General features: G+C 61.0%; 2 protein-coding genes across 5 annotated transcripts; one reads left to right on the forward strand and one right to left on the reverse strand.

Annotated features, from left to right (window-relative positions):
- Positions 1-3,062: 3,062 nt before the first annotated feature.
- Positions 3,063-4,512, reverse strand: LOC149124952 (uncharacterized). The gene is given in 4 exon segments (XM_089301765.1): positions 3,063-3,302; positions 3,305-3,349; positions 3,351-3,506; positions 3,508-4,512. Coding segments are annotated over 4 exon segments (573 nt in total). The 5' UTR covers positions 3,640-4,512.
- Positions 4,513-5,062: 550 nt separating this feature from the next.
- Positions 5,063-10,521, forward strand: EGR3 (early growth response 3). 4 transcript variants are annotated; one of them, XM_070047314.2, is made up of 3 exons: positions 5,568-5,700; positions 6,170-6,222; positions 7,099-10,521. In XM_070047314.2, the coding sequence occupies exons 2-3, from the start codon at positions 6,183-6,185 to the stop codon at positions 8,106-8,108; spliced, it is 1,050 nt and encodes a 349-aa protein (XP_069903415.1). In that variant the 5' UTR covers positions 5,568-5,700; positions 6,170-6,182; the 3' UTR covers positions 8,109-10,521. The 4 variants fall into 4 exon arrangements, with proteins under 4 accessions (XP_008248088.3, XP_069903415.1, XP_051692710.1 ...); XM_008249866.5 differs by lacking the exon at positions 6,170-6,222 and having other exon boundaries at positions 5,063-5,700; XM_051836750.3 differs by lacking the exons at positions 5,568-5,700; positions 6,170-6,222 and adding an exon at positions 5,760-5,866.
- Positions 10,522-15,242: the final 4,721 nt, after the last annotated feature.

The following is a 15,242-nucleotide window of genomic DNA, read 5'->3' on the forward strand; positions in this document are numbered from 1 at the left end:
CCAAGAACCAGAGAGAGAGAGAGAGGTCTTCCGTTAGCTGCTTCATTCCCTAAATGTCCATAACACTCAGGGCCTGGGCCAAGCCAAGGCCAGGAGCCAGGAGCTCAATCCAGGTCTCCCAAGGAGGTGGCAAGAACCCAAGGATTTGAGCCATCAGTGCTGCCTCCCCGGGTGCATGGGCATAGGAGGCTGGAGTCAGAAGTTGTGCTGGGACTTGAAGCCAGGCACTACCATAGGGGATGCCGGTATCTCAGATGGTCTAACTGTGCAGCACACACCAGTCCCTTAAAAAAAAAGTGTCCCAGGGCCTGGGCAGGACAGGCATTGGACATCTGTTGCCTCCACCTTCTGTGGCTACAGCCTGGAAGCGTTGCAAGTCATGGCCTCCTCCACCTGCCCAGACGACACCCGGCTTGGGCTCCACCTGCAGCACCAGCCGCAAGGTCTTTCTGAAGCCTGGGGGCTCTGCTGTGTCACCAGCAAGCTCTCCTTTCTGCAGACTTCCAAGCAGAACCCGCCTGGTCTCTAGTCTGGCCATCATTGCCGGAGGCATGGCCTCAGGGGCTGGTGCTGTGGCACAGCGGGTAAAACAGGCACCGGTTCGAGTCTGGGTGCTCCACTTCTGATCTGGCTCCCTGGGGAAGGCAGCGGGGGATGACCTGAGCGCTTGGGCCCCTGCCACCTGCAGGAAGCTCCTGGCTCCTGGCTTCAGCCTGGCTCAGGCCTGGCCATTGCAGCCATTTGGGGAGTGAACCAGCAAATGGAAGATCATTCTCTCTCTCTCTCTCTCAAAGAAAAGATGACAATAACCAATCTAGAGCTCCGGGGAGTGCTGGCCAGGCAGTCTGCTGTTGACCTATGCATCTCCCACAAACCTCTGAGGACCCCCAGGAGAGCTGAGCCCCCAGGATGGGCCCCGGATACAGGTGCTCAGTGTGAGCCAAACCATCTCTGGGCCCCAAATCTCCCCCTCCTGGCTCCTGGGGTGGACGGCCCACAGCCAGGCTGTCTCTGAGCATTTCCCCAGGTCTTTTCAAACAGACAGTGCTGTGTGTCCTGTGGGAACACCCCAGGCTCCCTTGGCCTGCAGGTGGGGACAACTCTCCTGCAAGGCCACAGAGGTGACTACAGAATGAAGGCCCAGGCCCCAGCCAGGACTTTGCCTTTGTCTGCGGTGGGTTTCAGGTGCCATGCTCCCCCTCCGCCTCCTTCACGGAGACAAACACACCTGTCTCCCCCAGGAGGCGGTGGTGGGGTGCAGCTGGATTCCAGGGGCTGGAGCAGAGCAGTGAGGGCCTGGGCAGCCTGCCTCGCGGCAGCCCCAGAGCCAAGACGCCCGGAGCCAGTGCCTACTCGCTTCCCAACAAGTTCGGGGCTCCGAGTTCAGGTAATTAGGTCTTTGGCAATCTCACCTGAGCCTGCCAATAAAGCTGAGACAAACACGCTCAGCCCCTCTTTTGGGGGGAGAGAGGAAGCGAGAGGGGGAGGGGCAGAGAAACTGTTTTCTGAGCCCCAAATCAAGGCCTGGCGAGCAGGAGGCAGAACGCTGTTAGTGTGCAAAGCGGCCTCTCCAAACACAGCACCTCCACAGCACACCCAGGGCTTCCTCCTTCTGCCACAGAACTGGGCGGCCGCCTGTCGCCACCACTACCACTGGGGCGGGGGGGGGGGGGGAGATACCTGTTGGGGCTACAACCTGACCAGGGTTTCAGACTGTAGGGCTGGGGGTCGGTGTTGTATACAAGCATCCCATATGGGTGCCGGTTTGAGTTCCAACTGCTCTGCTTCTGATCCAGCTCCCTGCTAACGCAGCGGAAGATGGCCCAAGTGCCTGGGCCCCTGCACCTGTGTGGGAGACCTGGAAGAAGCTCCTGGCTTTGGCTCAGCCCAGTGCTGGCCGTTGTAGCCATCTGGGGAGTGAACCAGCAGATGGAAGACCTCTCTGTCTTTCTCAGTCTCTCCCACTCCCTCTCTCTCTCTCTCTCTATATATATATATATATATTCTGAACTTCCAAATAAATCAATCTTTTTAAAAAATTATTGTAGGGTGGCTCTCCCTGTGCCAGAGGGGAAAAGGAAAGGCAGCAGAATGCCCCACTGCACCCCGCTGAAAAGTCTGAAAATAGCACGGAACAGCTGAGTGACATCTGTGTCCCCAGCCTCTGTCCCCACCAGCTGCGGAGGGCTCAGTCCTCGAAGGCTATTCCCTACCATCTCTCCACTGGGTCAGGGAGAATGTGGTTCAACCACAAAACTTGCCCTTTAGTGAGTGTTTGCTAGGGGTCTGGCCTAAGTCCCTAGGAAGAGTCTAACTCTTTCCCCGGAGCCAGCACTTGTTGGTCTCCCAACGCACAGACAAGCAGACTGAGGCCAAGGAAGAAATTCAGACATGTGTCCAAAGTTGAACTGAAGCTGGAATGGCTATGCAATGGAATCGAATGCTCCCATTCTAGGGGAAGACTCATCCAGTGTGGGCCAGTTCAAGCCAGCAGGCCCTGGCGCCCGCGGCCAGCTCTCCCAGTGCACTTCCTGGGTGCAGCTGGCCCAGCTAGCCATCAGAGTTTGGGGGTCATCTCTGCAGGGCTCCGCCGTCTCTCCGGCTCCGGAAACCTTCAAGGATGCTCCAACTGCCTCTGCCTTTCCCAATGCTGACCCCTATGGAACAGGAAGAGGGTTTCTAGCTCCTCACGCTGCCCACCCTCCCGACAGGTGCAGAGGGGGCGCCCCGTGGGGTCCTCGCAGGTGAGCCGGGCGGCCGGCGGGAAGCCTGTCACTTCCTTCCCACCACCCCCGCAGGCCGAGCTCTCGGCCTCGCGCGGCGAGACGTGGGCACTGCAGCCAGTCTGGGGCGCCTGCCGCTCGCCCAGGAACACGGACCTCGCGCTCCGGTTCCTGACCCCGAGACGGGAACCCACTGAGCCCCCCACCCCACCCCGTGCATGCACGCGCAGCAGAGAGCGCGCTGGAGGAGCCGGGGCCGGCCCTGGAGCCTCAGAAGCTCGCGGGTCGCCGCCTGCCGCCGAGTTCCACGGCCGGAGGCCGGAGCAGCCGGCCGATTTTTCACGCCCCCCAGACCGCCTCCCTGGGTGACGCTACAGTCTGTGCGGTTCCTTTAAAGGCTGCGGGTTCCGCTCTTCTTCCCTTTTCCACTGGATGCCAAAATATGCAAATCCGGAGACCGGAATCGGCAGCCAAATCGGGCAGGAGTAGGGGCGCGGCCGGCGCGTCACCGGATCCGCTCCTTGTATGGCTCTTCCCGGCTCGGCCCGCCGCCCCGCGACCCTCCCTGCAGCCGCCGGGGGGCCCCTCCCGCACCCAGCCCGGCTCGCACCGCCGCCCACGCCCCCCGACCGGCCAGGGAGGGAGCCGGGGGCGGGAGGCGCTGCATGCCCTGATTCCGGCCGGAGCCCGGGACCGCTGCGGCGCGCTGGCTCCCCGCGCCGCGCGGGCGGAGGCGAGCCGGAGGGCGCTGCGCCTCCCCGCCGGAGGAGAGGGGAGCCTGGCGCGGGGGAGAGGGGCTCGCGGGCGACGGGAATCCCTCCTTTCCCAAGAGCCGGAGAGGATCCGGGGGAGGCCGGGCCCTCCCGTCCCCGGCTCTCCGCCGAGGGGAGGGGAGGGGAGGGAGCGGGGCTGTCATCCACCCCCGGGCGCAATTGTGCGCTCGGGAGTTCCTCCCACACGTCCCCGGCCCGCGTGGCCCTCCCACGGCGCGAGGCCCGGCTAGCCGCTCTTCCTCCTTGTCAACACTCCCACTTCCCCCCCTCCCCGAGGGATGCACCTTCCCCACCCCCCGACCCCGACTCGCTGGCGGGGGACGCGGGATTCACCGCGCCCACGCGGCCACCGGCGAGGGAATCCTCCCGCGCCAAGCCGGTGTGACTTGGGGTCGCACCCCCCCTCCCCAGGCTCCCGCGCTCTCCCCCTCTCCCGCCGCCCGGCCGCGCTCGCTCCTAGAGCAGGCCCCGGGGAACGCAGCCGCCCCCGGAATCCGCCGCCGCGCGGGTCGGCACACAGGCCGCCCTTGACTGCGGGGCGCCCGCAGGCAGCCATGAGGACAGCCCGGTGGAAGGCGAGGGGGAGGCCGCCGTGGTGGCTCGCGGACTGTGAGCTCCGCGGCGCGCGGCGGCGGCGGCGGCGCCCGAGCCTGCTGCTGGCTCCTCCTGCCACCCTGTGACCAAAGGGGTTGCTGTGGGACCGTTAGGAGATTTGCCGGGGAGCGAGCTGCGTGCACGTGTTGTCGGTGCCCTCAACTTCACTCTTTCTCCACCGCCGTAACTGCGCATCCTCGACCTCGCTGTGCGGGGCTCTGGCCCCCCCACCCCCTGCTCAGTGCAGCCCTGGGCTGCTACGGATCTCCGGGCCACGCAGCGCCCCGCCGGGGGTCCGCACAGAGGGCCCAGGGAGGGGCAGGGGCGTGGGCGGCCGGGCAGAGTAAAGTCCGCATGAAAGTCCTCAGGACCCTGGACCCAGCAGCACGACACGCTGGAAGCTCCCTGTCTCACGGGAACACTCCCGTTCCCCCAGTCCGGGGCAGGCAGGGTCCTGAACGCGGGCCGGGGGGAGGGGGCGGGGGGGCGGGTCAGAGCACTCGCCCTCCGGGTGCCCCAGCAATCGGTCAGCTGCTGCAAGGGGACCCGGCCGGGCGTTTTCAAGCCTGTCTCCCTGCTGGAGGTGTCAGAGGGTCACTTGCAAGCAGCACCCCCCAGAAACATAGCCCTGAAGTCCAAGCACACCCTCAGAGCCGGGGTTCGGAGTGCGCGCGCTGCGCGGCGGCGCGGCGCTCTCTGCTCCCGCATCTCCCTCCCTTCTCCTCTCCTCCGTTCCTCCTTCCCTCACCCCGCCTTTTTTATTTTATTTTATTTTATTTTTTTCCCCGAGCGGCGAGCGGTGCGGGCGCTGCACGTCGGCCGCGGCCCGCTTCCTGCTTTCTAATGTTCCATTGTGAGGAGCTTCCATTGTGACGTCGCACCCCTTCGGCTGGGCTTTGTCTGTCCATATATGGGCAGCTACGTCACGGAGCTTTCCCGGGGCTCGGATAAATAGGCTGCTGGAGTTCCCTGGCTGCGAGCTTTTGGGCAGCAGTGAGCTTGCTAGGTAGCGGCGGGGCTGGTGGTGGTGCTGGTGGCTGGTGGCAGCGGCGGCGGCGGCGGCGGCGGTGGCTCGGGGGAGGGGGCGGGGGGCCGCGGGCGCGCGTCTGTTTGTGAGATCAATCCCGAGGCGGCGTGCGACCCCCCGAAGCCCAGATCGCCCCTGGCCCAGCCCCCACCCCACCCCCTGCACACGCCCCACCCCCCCCACCCCCACCCCTCCCCAACCCCGGACCCAGCCTCCGACTGCACCAGCGGCGGCTCCCACCTGGATTTACCCCCCAAAAAGAGAGCTGAGCTCCCCGAACCCACCCTTCCCCTTCTCCCTCCCCTTCCCCCCGAACTTTCGCTCTCGCATGCTGTTCCCCTGCACCACGGATCGCCTCTCGGATGCCGCTCGCCTGGAGGCTGCGTTAGGAGCGGGCGGCGGCGGCGGCGGCGGCTCGGGAGTGCTATGACCGGCAAAGTCGCGGATAAGCTGGCGGCGACCATGAGCAGTTTGCTAAACCAACTGCCTGACAGTCTGTACCCCGAGGAGATTCCCAGCGCGCTCAACCTCTTCTCCGGCAGCAGCGGCGACTCGGTGGCCCATTACAGTCAGATGGCTACAGGTAAGGGCGGCGGGCGCGCGGCGGGGAAGCCGGGGAGGAAGAGGAGGAGGAGGAGGAGGAGGAGGAGGAGAAGGAGGAGGAGGAGGAGAGAGCGAGCCGGCGACGGATGGCTGCAGGGACGGGCGGACGGATGGAGACGCGAATGGATGCATGGATGGAAGGCGAGGTGGGGGCGCGCTGGGAATTTTCCGGGGGGCGAGCCGCTTTGCCCACCCACTCCTCCCGCCCTCCCCGATCGGGAAGGCTCGCTTGGCGACGCCACGATTAGAGGCTTCGGTTCTCCCGGGTGGGGGCGGCCGCCGACCGGAGGGAGGTAGGTGCGTGCGAGCGGCTCCGGGGCGCTCCCTTCCCCACGCGAGGGGGCTCGATCGCTGGGCTGCGCGCAAGGCGTGGTGCCGTCGCCCCCTTTCCCGGGAGGAGCCCGGCGTCTTTTTTGACCCGCGCTCTCCCCCCCCCCTTACTCCTTCAGCCTCCCACCCGGGATGGAGCCATGTGCGGCGTGGAGTCCCCGCGGTGGGAGAGGTACTGCGACGCTGCCTTTCCCCGGCGTTCAGCAACGCCATGGGGGTGTGGGGCCGGCGGGGAGAGGGAGGGGGCGCACCTGCAGGGCGGGGTGGTGGGGGGAACTGCCCCCTGGGGGTGATCCCGGGGCCAGGGGGCGCCTGAGCAGGGGACGCGGGCCGATTCTCCGCCGCTCTCCACCCTCCCTGGGCTGGGGCTGGGCTTTTTCCCCTCCCGGCAGGATGGCTGAAATCTCCAGGCCCGGAGGAGGCTGAGGCTGGGGCTGGTTGAGGGGGTGGGGGTGGAGGTTGGGGGTGGCAAGCTGGATGGGGGGTGGCGACGGGCGAGCTCCCTTGGCGGGCGGCACCCTTCTACACTCGGAGGACAAAGCGTCGGAGCGCTCCGGGTCGGCGACCTGGGCGCAGCGCGCGTAGGGGGCATCCTTGGGGCGGGGAAGGCGCGGCGTGCCGGAGCGGACAGGGCCGGGGAAAGAGGCCGAATAGTGCGCACTGGAGAGCCTGAGCCCGGCGCGCTTCGGGTCTGAAACTACCTGTGGCTGCAGCTACCTGCCCGCCCCACCTCGGGAGGAACAAGAACAACAATGCTTCTCCAGCGCGTGCGCGCGCGTGTGTGTGTGGTACGTGAGTGTGTGCGCGGCGTGTGCCGCGTGTGTGCCGCAGCCGCTCCACACCCCGATCCGTAGTATTTTGCTGTATCCAGGTTGCGCTCGGGAGCTCGGCACCGCCCGCATTGCGCCGGGATCGGCGTTCGTCTTACCCCATGCGCTGCGCACTCCACCCGGCCGCACCCTCAGTACCTGGGCCAGGACCTGGGCGCCGCGGCCCGGAGCCGGCTCGGCCTCACTCACGCCTGCCCTCTCTTCCCCGCTCTCCGCAGAGAATGTGATGGACATCGGTCTGACCAACGAGAAGCCCAACCCGGAACTCTCGTACTCCGGCTCCTTCCAGCCGGCCCCCGGCAACAAGACCGTGACCTACTTGGGAAAGTTCGCGTTTGACTCCCCTTCCAACTGGTGCCAAGACAACATCATCAGCCTCATGAGCGCCGGCATCTTGGGGGTGCCCCCGGCCTCGGGGGCGCTCAGCACGCAGACGTCCACCGCCAGCATGGTGCAGCCGCCGCAGGGCGACGTGGAGGCCATGTACCCGGCGCTGCCCCCCTATTCCAACTGTGGCGATCTCTACTCGGAGCCCGTGCCTTTCCACGACCCCCAGGGCAACCCCGGGCTCGCCTATTCCCCCCAGGATTACCAATCGGCCAAGCCGGCCCTGGACAGCAACCTCTTTCCCATGATCCCCGACTACAACCTGTACCACCACCCCAACGACATGGGCTCCATCCCGGAGCACAAGCCCTTCCAGGGCATGGACCCCATCCGCGTCAACCCGCCCCCTATCACCCCGCTGGAGACCATCAAGGCGTTCAAGGACAAGCAGATCCACCCGGGCTTCGGCAGCCTGCCCCAGCCGCCGCTCACGCTCAAGCCCATCCGGCCCCGCAAGTACCCCAACCGGCCTAGCAAGACCCCGCTGCACGAGCGGCCGCACGCCTGCCCGGCCGAGGGCTGCGACCGCCGCTTCAGCCGCTCGGACGAGCTGACTCGGCACCTACGCATCCACACCGGCCACAAGCCCTTCCAGTGCCGGATCTGCATGCGGAGCTTCAGCCGCAGCGACCACCTCACCACTCACATCCGCACCCACACGGGCGAGAAGCCCTTCGCCTGCGAGTTCTGCGGGCGCAAGTTTGCGCGCAGCGACGAGCGCAAGCGCCATGCCAAGATCCACCTCAAGCAGAAGGAGAAGAAGGCGGAGAAAGGGGGCGCGCCCTCCGCGTCCTCGGCGCCCCCGGTGTCCCTGGCCCCTGTGGTCACCACCTGCGCCTGAGGCTCGGGCGCCCAGATCCCCGCTTTAACCCCTCCAGTGCCTCCCGGCTGCTCGCTTGAAATCAGCGGGAGAGCCGGCCTCGGAGGCTCAGGGGCCGAGTCCTGGCCGCTCCGTGGACGTGCGGCCCCTTGCTCCCCTTCGACGCCCCCTCCCCGGACACCCCGGTTCCCATCGTTTCACGCCGACCAGCGGTCGGGGGCCGGGGCCCGAGGCGGCTTCCCTTGGCTGTCCACACCCCACCACCACCACCACCACCTTAGCCAAGGCGTGGGGGCGGAAAGGTGGCGTCTAGCCCGCTTTGTTCAGTTCGGATCGCCTTGATCCAGGGGCCGCGGGGCCGTGCCAAGGACCTGAAAGGGGGACTGAAGACGGGGGCCCACCCAACAACCCTCGCCCGACCCGAGCACCTCACTGCTTGCCCCGCGTCTCCCTCCTCGCGAGGGGGAGGGGGTAAGGAGAGCACCGAAGGGCGGCTGCGTGCGGGGATGCGCGCGAGTGTGTGCCTGCTCGCGTGTGAGTGTGTGTGCCCGTGAGGGGGGTGGGTGTGCGCGCGCGCGCGTGTGCGTGAGATTCTGGAGCTGAACTGGGCTGTGTGTACCTTTAACTCTAGCAGCATGTCCGAGCCCCCAGGCCGCTGGGGCCTGCCCCAGCCTGGGGACCACTGAACCTGCCTTTGGAACGTGTCTCTGGCGTCAGCCCCACTTTTCCAAGGCTCTGTGCCTGCGTGTGCTCTCTGCTCCTGCCACCCCCTTTCTCTCCCTTCTCCCCCTCTAAGCTGTCAACCCACCCCTTTCAAAATCCTGCCTCCCCCCACCCCAAAGTCAGGCCTCAGCCCGTTGCCCCATCTTGATTTGCGTCACTCACGTGCCCATTTCTCCTTCCCACCACACACGGGGAGGCTCCCTGGTACTTCCCAGGTCAGCGCCGACACGACAGGTAGAATTTAAGTCTGTGTCTATGGTGTGTGTGTGTGCGTGCGCGTGCGTGTGTGCATGGTGTGTATGTATATGTGTGTGTGGTGCCACACAATATACACACAGTTTGTATTCCTCTAAGGTACTTGGGCATCCATTGCGGTGCATGGGAGTCTAGAGAATTTGTAGGCGGATACAGCTTTAAATGCTTTATTTTTTATGAGAATTGGAACTGATGAGCTGATATCTACACGTGCGTGCGTGTGGGAATATATAGACACACCTCGCAGTCCCAGCGTCCCTCAACAAGCACAGGGATTTTTTCCCCCATTCACCCCTTGTGGGTGAATGAGGTGTATCTTTTCCAGACCCCTGTCTGGGCTTCTCCCTGCCCTGCCCCCTTACCTCGGCTCAGGCACCCTCTCTCCCCCGCTGTCCCGCCCAGCCCTTGCCCGCCCAACGTGGCTGCTTTGATGGGGCCTCCAGCCCACTGAATGTATTGCTTCCTTTTAGCGTGATTTCTCCTGAGGTCACTCCGCCCCGCCCAGAGAGAAGGAACAAAGGTTTGGAGTTTACAGAATGTTTTTAAAGTCACTTTATGCATCTCCCACTTTTTTTTTTAAAGGAAAAAAAATCACTTTTTTTTTTTTTGGTGGTGGATAAATAATACTACAAGGATGCTAGTGAAAGGAGGGGGCAGATCAGAGAGCAGGGGTTGTGAGTTTCCCGGTACTTGGACTTTTTGTAGAAGGAGAGAGAAGACGAAGTTTGCCAGGAGGGCCCATATTTTTTTCAGCTGAAGGGTGAAATCTTTCATTGCAGAGACAGTATTTTGCTGACTACTTTTTATAATGTGATGATTATTACAAAACAAAAATTTTGGTCACTTCAAAGCTGGAAGGAGGAATCAGATTTCCTTTAATATTTTTTCCTGCTCCTTCTGGCCTATGCATGTCACTGCATGATAACTCCGAGTTTTCCTTTGTTTTAATAAAACTGTTCTCAGACATTTAAGCTAAACTAAGAGAAAAAAATAACTTTGTTGCCAAAAGGTCGTGCTATCCAGATTTTTTATATGTCTGCATGTTTTAAAAAAACAAAAACAGCAACAAGAGAAAATGCACTCTAACTTATGTGAACTGAGAGAAAAAAAATTGGGTTTCAAACAGGAAAACCTACGGGGAATGATATTTTTTGAAAGACTTTTGTATAAAGTTGAGTACTTAGAAAAAGACAAACCAGATGTAATATATTTTGTGGATGTTTTTATTTCTTGGATTTATAGTACCTTATACTAAGGTTAAAAAAATATGCTTGATATTGTGAAAAGGTGAAATTCTTCACCAACATTTCATTAGCTCCTTTGTCACATTGTTATGCCAATATAATAGTTGATGAAAACAGCATTTTTAAAAATGAAATATTGAAATGGTGTAATGTGGTATCATTTGCGCTGTGAGCAAATGCTAAAACAGTAAATATATTCTGTTTGCTGACAATCAGCCGGCCTAGAAATCTTCTTTGATTCCTTGTTTGATTCCATGGCATAAAGTCTTGGTTTTGGTTTTGGTTTGGCCTGCTTTTTGCCTGGTTTTGTTCGGGCAGGTGGTTGGTTGGTTTGGCTCTCGTGCCGGGTTTGGTCACTCTGGCTACTGGAATTGTGTGTGGGTCCGGCCTCTCACATCCAGGGGTGAGTGTTTCTTGGACTCCAGGGAGAGTAATAATGATTCCTTTCTGCCCTCCTGGGAGCCTCAAACTGCCCGAAGGATTAGGGGAACAGGTTGGGTGAACTCGTGGGAGTCAGGGCCAGTGACTGGAGCCTTGTGAAACTTGGATTCCCGTGGGTGTTTGGGGAGTAGATGGGAGGGGTGGGACCCCCCTGGTTTGTGAACTGTCTCTCTGGTGGTCTTGAGGAGCAGGGTCCTGGGGCGAGGGGGGAGGCAGGCCTGCACAGCCATGCTAAGTAGTTGTCTTGCTAAAGCTTTTGAAGCCTGAAAAACAGGTGGAGACTTGATAGGGGTTCTTTAGGGTTGGCAAGATAACCAGAGAGATTGGCAGCCTCTTTTGTGGTCAGGTAATTGGGGGGGGTGGGTGCAGAGAGTCAGGTTTTAAAGTTCTGTGGCTCAAATCTCCCTTGGACAGGAGTCCCCTGGCCTCACTCTCTCACGGCCTGTCAGAGGGGACCTGGTTGGAAGATCATTCTTGGGAAGGTCTCTGAGGTTCTAAAGTCTGAAGGGGAGGAAAGACACATGGGGGATTCGGGGGAACCCACAGAGGGTGGCTGTTGAACATCCGCCCTGCACGTCTCGTGGTTTCTGTCTTGCACTCTTTGCCCTACCCCAGAACATTCCTCACCCTGTGCTGAGTTTGTTGGCCAGCCCTAGGGTTTTCTCCATGTCTCTTAAGGAACTAGGTGCCCGCCGTGTCTTGCGTCTACAACTCCATCCTGCTCCGCTCACCTCGTTCTCTGTGGTCTTTAGAATTCTTTCTCCTTCTGAGGCAGGTCAGTCCCCTCTCCCTCCCCCTCATCACCAGGACACCTCCGCCAGGCAGTTCACCCCCGAGCTGCCTCTCCAAAGGTTAGCACTGAGCTGAGTCGACCTGGTACCAAGTCACTGGCTCTCAGTCCCTGGGGTGCCGGCCAGGGTAGCCACAAAGTCACAACGTCTTGGGTCCTGCTCAGAAACTGCTCATGCTGCCCCAAACGCCCGTCCACCACAAGCGAAAACCATGGGTGGTGTTTCTGTAGGACTGTCCTTTCAGGCCAGATGGGTGGAAGAGCTGGGCTGTGGCCAGAGAGAAGAAAGTTTTTGAAGGGAGAGAGAGAAATAACGAGAACGCAGTATGGAATCTTTCGTTTTCGCGCCCACACAATTCTGGGGCACCGGCTGCCATCTTGAATTCCCTCTGCTCACCTCGTGAAACCACAAATCCCAATTGGCAGCCGCAGGAAAGACCCTACTCCCTTAACAACGAGAATCAAAGATGGCCGAAGGGTCCCAGCGATTGGGCACGTAATTCGTCTCTCTGCTAAACTGGATGTGGCCTTCCAGGTATCTGGGTTTTCAGGAGAATATTATCAGAGGGAGATACCATCTCTGGGTGTCTTCTTGTTTGTATGCAGGCAGCCCCACCTGCACCTTCTCCAATCAAACCAGGTCTCCGGAGCTAGGCTTTCGTCAACAGTGTACTATGTTGCATGATTAACAAACTCACTTCCCATTGGTGGACGTTACTCAACCCAACCTGGTGCAACCACTGGCTTACTTGGTAAGATGGCAGCCCGCCTGGCTGGCACCAGCCCTGTGTGGTGCAATCACTGATTCACATTTTGGAGCTAGATAACATTGTCCCAGATAGCATCACACCAGCTACCCAACCTGCCCGGGTTTTTGTAAGTATGGAGAGAGAGGCGACTCAACCCTGAAACTAAGGGGCAAAAGGGAGAGATGGTGGAGGAAGGAGCCAGATGGGGCAACCGTGAGAAAGTGGCAGCTTTGCAAAGAAGAGGTCCCAATTAAATCAGGCATAAAAAATAAAATAAAATAACAACAGAGACAGAGCCAAGCCATGCCCTAGGTACATGGGGGTGAGCGAAAGGATGCCCCCCGACATATGAACTCACTCCTCAGCGTGCTCCCACACCTTGGACGTAGTGTTCTGGGATGACTTTGCAAAACTGGACTTGCCGAACCGAGGTTGGGTGGAGATGAGGTTGAGGGGCGGGGAGCAGCAGGGTTTCCATGATGGGAGCGGGAGTGTGTATTCAGGAGTACGTACAAAGGAATCGCCAGGTGGACTTGGGGGAGTGAGGCAGTGGCTTGTGGCTGGGTGTTACAGTGAGGGGAGTCGTGGGCTGCCTGTCATGTCCCAGGCAGGCTCCCCAGGGGTGTGCTGGTAGAAGAAGCCGAGACCTGGAGGACTCTGCATGTCCCAGAGGCTAGCAATCACGCTGGCAAAATCACAGGGTGCCGTGGGGTTTTAAAAACAGGCCCTGATCCTCCGTTTACGCGAAGGAGGGTCTTTTCAGGAAGCCACTTTTTGTATGGAGAGGAGTGAGGTCTTCAGAGACCCTTGGCCCGAGCGGTCCCTGGAACAGGTCGAGGGCAGCACCGTCTTGCCCACCCAATGGGTCACCCACAGAGGCCAGGGGGACATCTGGCCCCTGCATCCCAGCTCTTACAACCCCAGCAGTGTGTTAGCTGGGTGGCTTCCGCCTAGTCCATCTGCAGCATTTTCAAGCATTGGACATTTTCACGGCCTCGCACGAGAAGAGGCGTGGGCCAGGGCGTGAGGCCTTCTGTGGCATGTCCAGGCCCAGGTGGGACAGGACCTGACCTAATTCTTCCTGCCCCGAGAGTCTCCCGTACCACGTGCCCCTGGCCTGGCCGTCCCTGCCGCCACCACCTCTCGCGGTCACCAGGACACCCCAGCACAGGAGCACTGTTTCTTCCCATCCGTCTGGCAGGCACACAGCCGACCAGAAGAGAGGCTGGTGAGCAGTCTTCCTAAAGGGCCGATACAAACACAGGAGGCCAACGATGTCAGCGTGGCTGCTTCTGGTTCTAGGCCATCACGGGGACTCTTGAACGTGGCCTCACTCGCTCTCTGGCCTGGCCTCCCGGGGCATTCTCTCGGCGCGGCGCCGGGACGTGTGGCTTCCTTGGTTGACGGGGGCGAGCTCCCTGGATGAAGACGGACCTTTCGCTGGGCCTTAGCAGGGAGAGGCTTGGCTGTTTCTACAGCCTCCTCCTTCCCTCTGGCCACGGGGGGCTCAGGGGTGGCCCCCAACTCTGCGGCTGCCCCTGCTCGTTTTGTAGGAAGCTGGTCTTTGAGGCTGCTTCTCCCCAGCGCCCCTGCCCAGGGCCAGCAGCCATCTCCGCCTTGAACCTTTCGTCAGGAAATCTGTTCTCCAGCGGATTTCAGTTCCCTTGGGGTCATCCACTGGGTTCCTGGTGATCGTGTCACGGCTATGCCTCCAGCTCTCCAGTCCGTGGAGGAAGACAGGTACCGGCCAGCCCTGAGGCTAGGGACAAGGCCTGGCCAGGTGAGCACCATGGTCTGTGTGGGGCTGTGTGCTGTGAGACGGCTCGCCCCAGGGGTCGCCTGTCAACCCACCCAGAATCCACCAAAACGGGAGAGGGTCGTGGACCAGGATGGGACTGAGTTTCCGGCTCCTTTGACACCTGCTCAGCGACAGGCTGCAAGAGTTCCGGCACCTTCTGTTCCTTAGCACGTGGCCCTTCCAGGCTGCCCGGATGTCTGTATCCGAGTCCCTCGGCTCCCTTCTCGTCACCGCTTAGGAAGGTCAGGTTGTCCCAGCAGGAGGGCAGAACACTCCAGGTGCCCACGCCAGGCTGCCCAGTGGGCCTCCTGTTACTGACTCGGGCTCAGCCTGCAAACGAGGAGGCAGTTGGATAACCCAGCTCTTGCCCAGCGGCCCTGAACCTGCTTCGGAACCATCTCCTCCCTCCGAGATCTGAATCTCGGCTCTGCCCCCGCCTCGCAGTGTGAGCGTCTGAGCCTGGGTTTCCGCCCATCGAAGTCGTGGCTGCCGTGCGGTTCACCTGAGGCCACACAGCTGGTACCTGGCTCACTGCAGGTGCTCTGTCCGATACTTACCTTCCTGGCCTGGCCCCTGGCCCCTTTGCCCATTCTAACACACCTGTGAGAAAGAGGGCCCTGGTCCTCCCCAAGGACCAGAGCATCCATTCTGACCCAGCAGGTGCACCTCCCAGTCCCTGCTAGTGCTGTCCACTAGGGTTCTGCCTGTTGAGCATGGGGTTCCCCCGCAACCCCCCAGCCTTCCAGTTCACCCAAAGGGAGCAAGAATTCTCCCTCTTGTGGGCCACAGCTGAGGTTCATTGTTGCCTAGTTTCTGGCCTCTCTCTCTCTCTCTCTTTCCGAGATGGGTGGTTACAACAGACTCCTGACCCTGTATCAACTGCAGGGTTAGTGTCTGTGTCACTGGGCTGTGGCCTGCTTCCTGATCCTTATCATGGATTTAAATAAAACGCAGCAGCCCCAGTCCTGCCCCAGCCACTGCTCTGCCTTCATCCGACGCTTAGTCATCCTTCACCCCAAGTCCCAGCTCCCGGCCGTGGGGCTGGGTGGGGAGGAGCGAGACTTCCACGGCAGTGATGGTGTGTGAGACAGCCGCGGTGCTCGGGGCCCTCCCCTCCCCCTCCTCCCTTCCCCCCAGATACGGGGAATCGCCTGG

The sequence above is a fragment of the Oryctolagus cuniculus genome, chromosome 8 (assembly GCF_051225735.1).
Source record: "Oryctolagus cuniculus isolate XC-2025 breed Fujian yellow rabbit chromosome 8, ASM5122573v1, whole genome shotgun sequence".
NCBI lineage: Eukaryota > Metazoa > Chordata > Mammalia > Lagomorpha > Leporidae > Oryctolagus > Oryctolagus cuniculus.

Coding starts and splice junctions, on each gene's coding strand:
- EGR3 (XM_070047313.2), top strand. CDS start 5,851: ATGGATGGAAGGCGAGGTGGGGGCGCGCTGGGAATTTTCCGGGGGGCG. Junction 6,014..7,098: donor CGGCCGCCGACCGGAGGGAG/GTAGGTGCGTGC, acceptor CGCTCTCCGCAG/AGAATGTGATGGACATCGGT.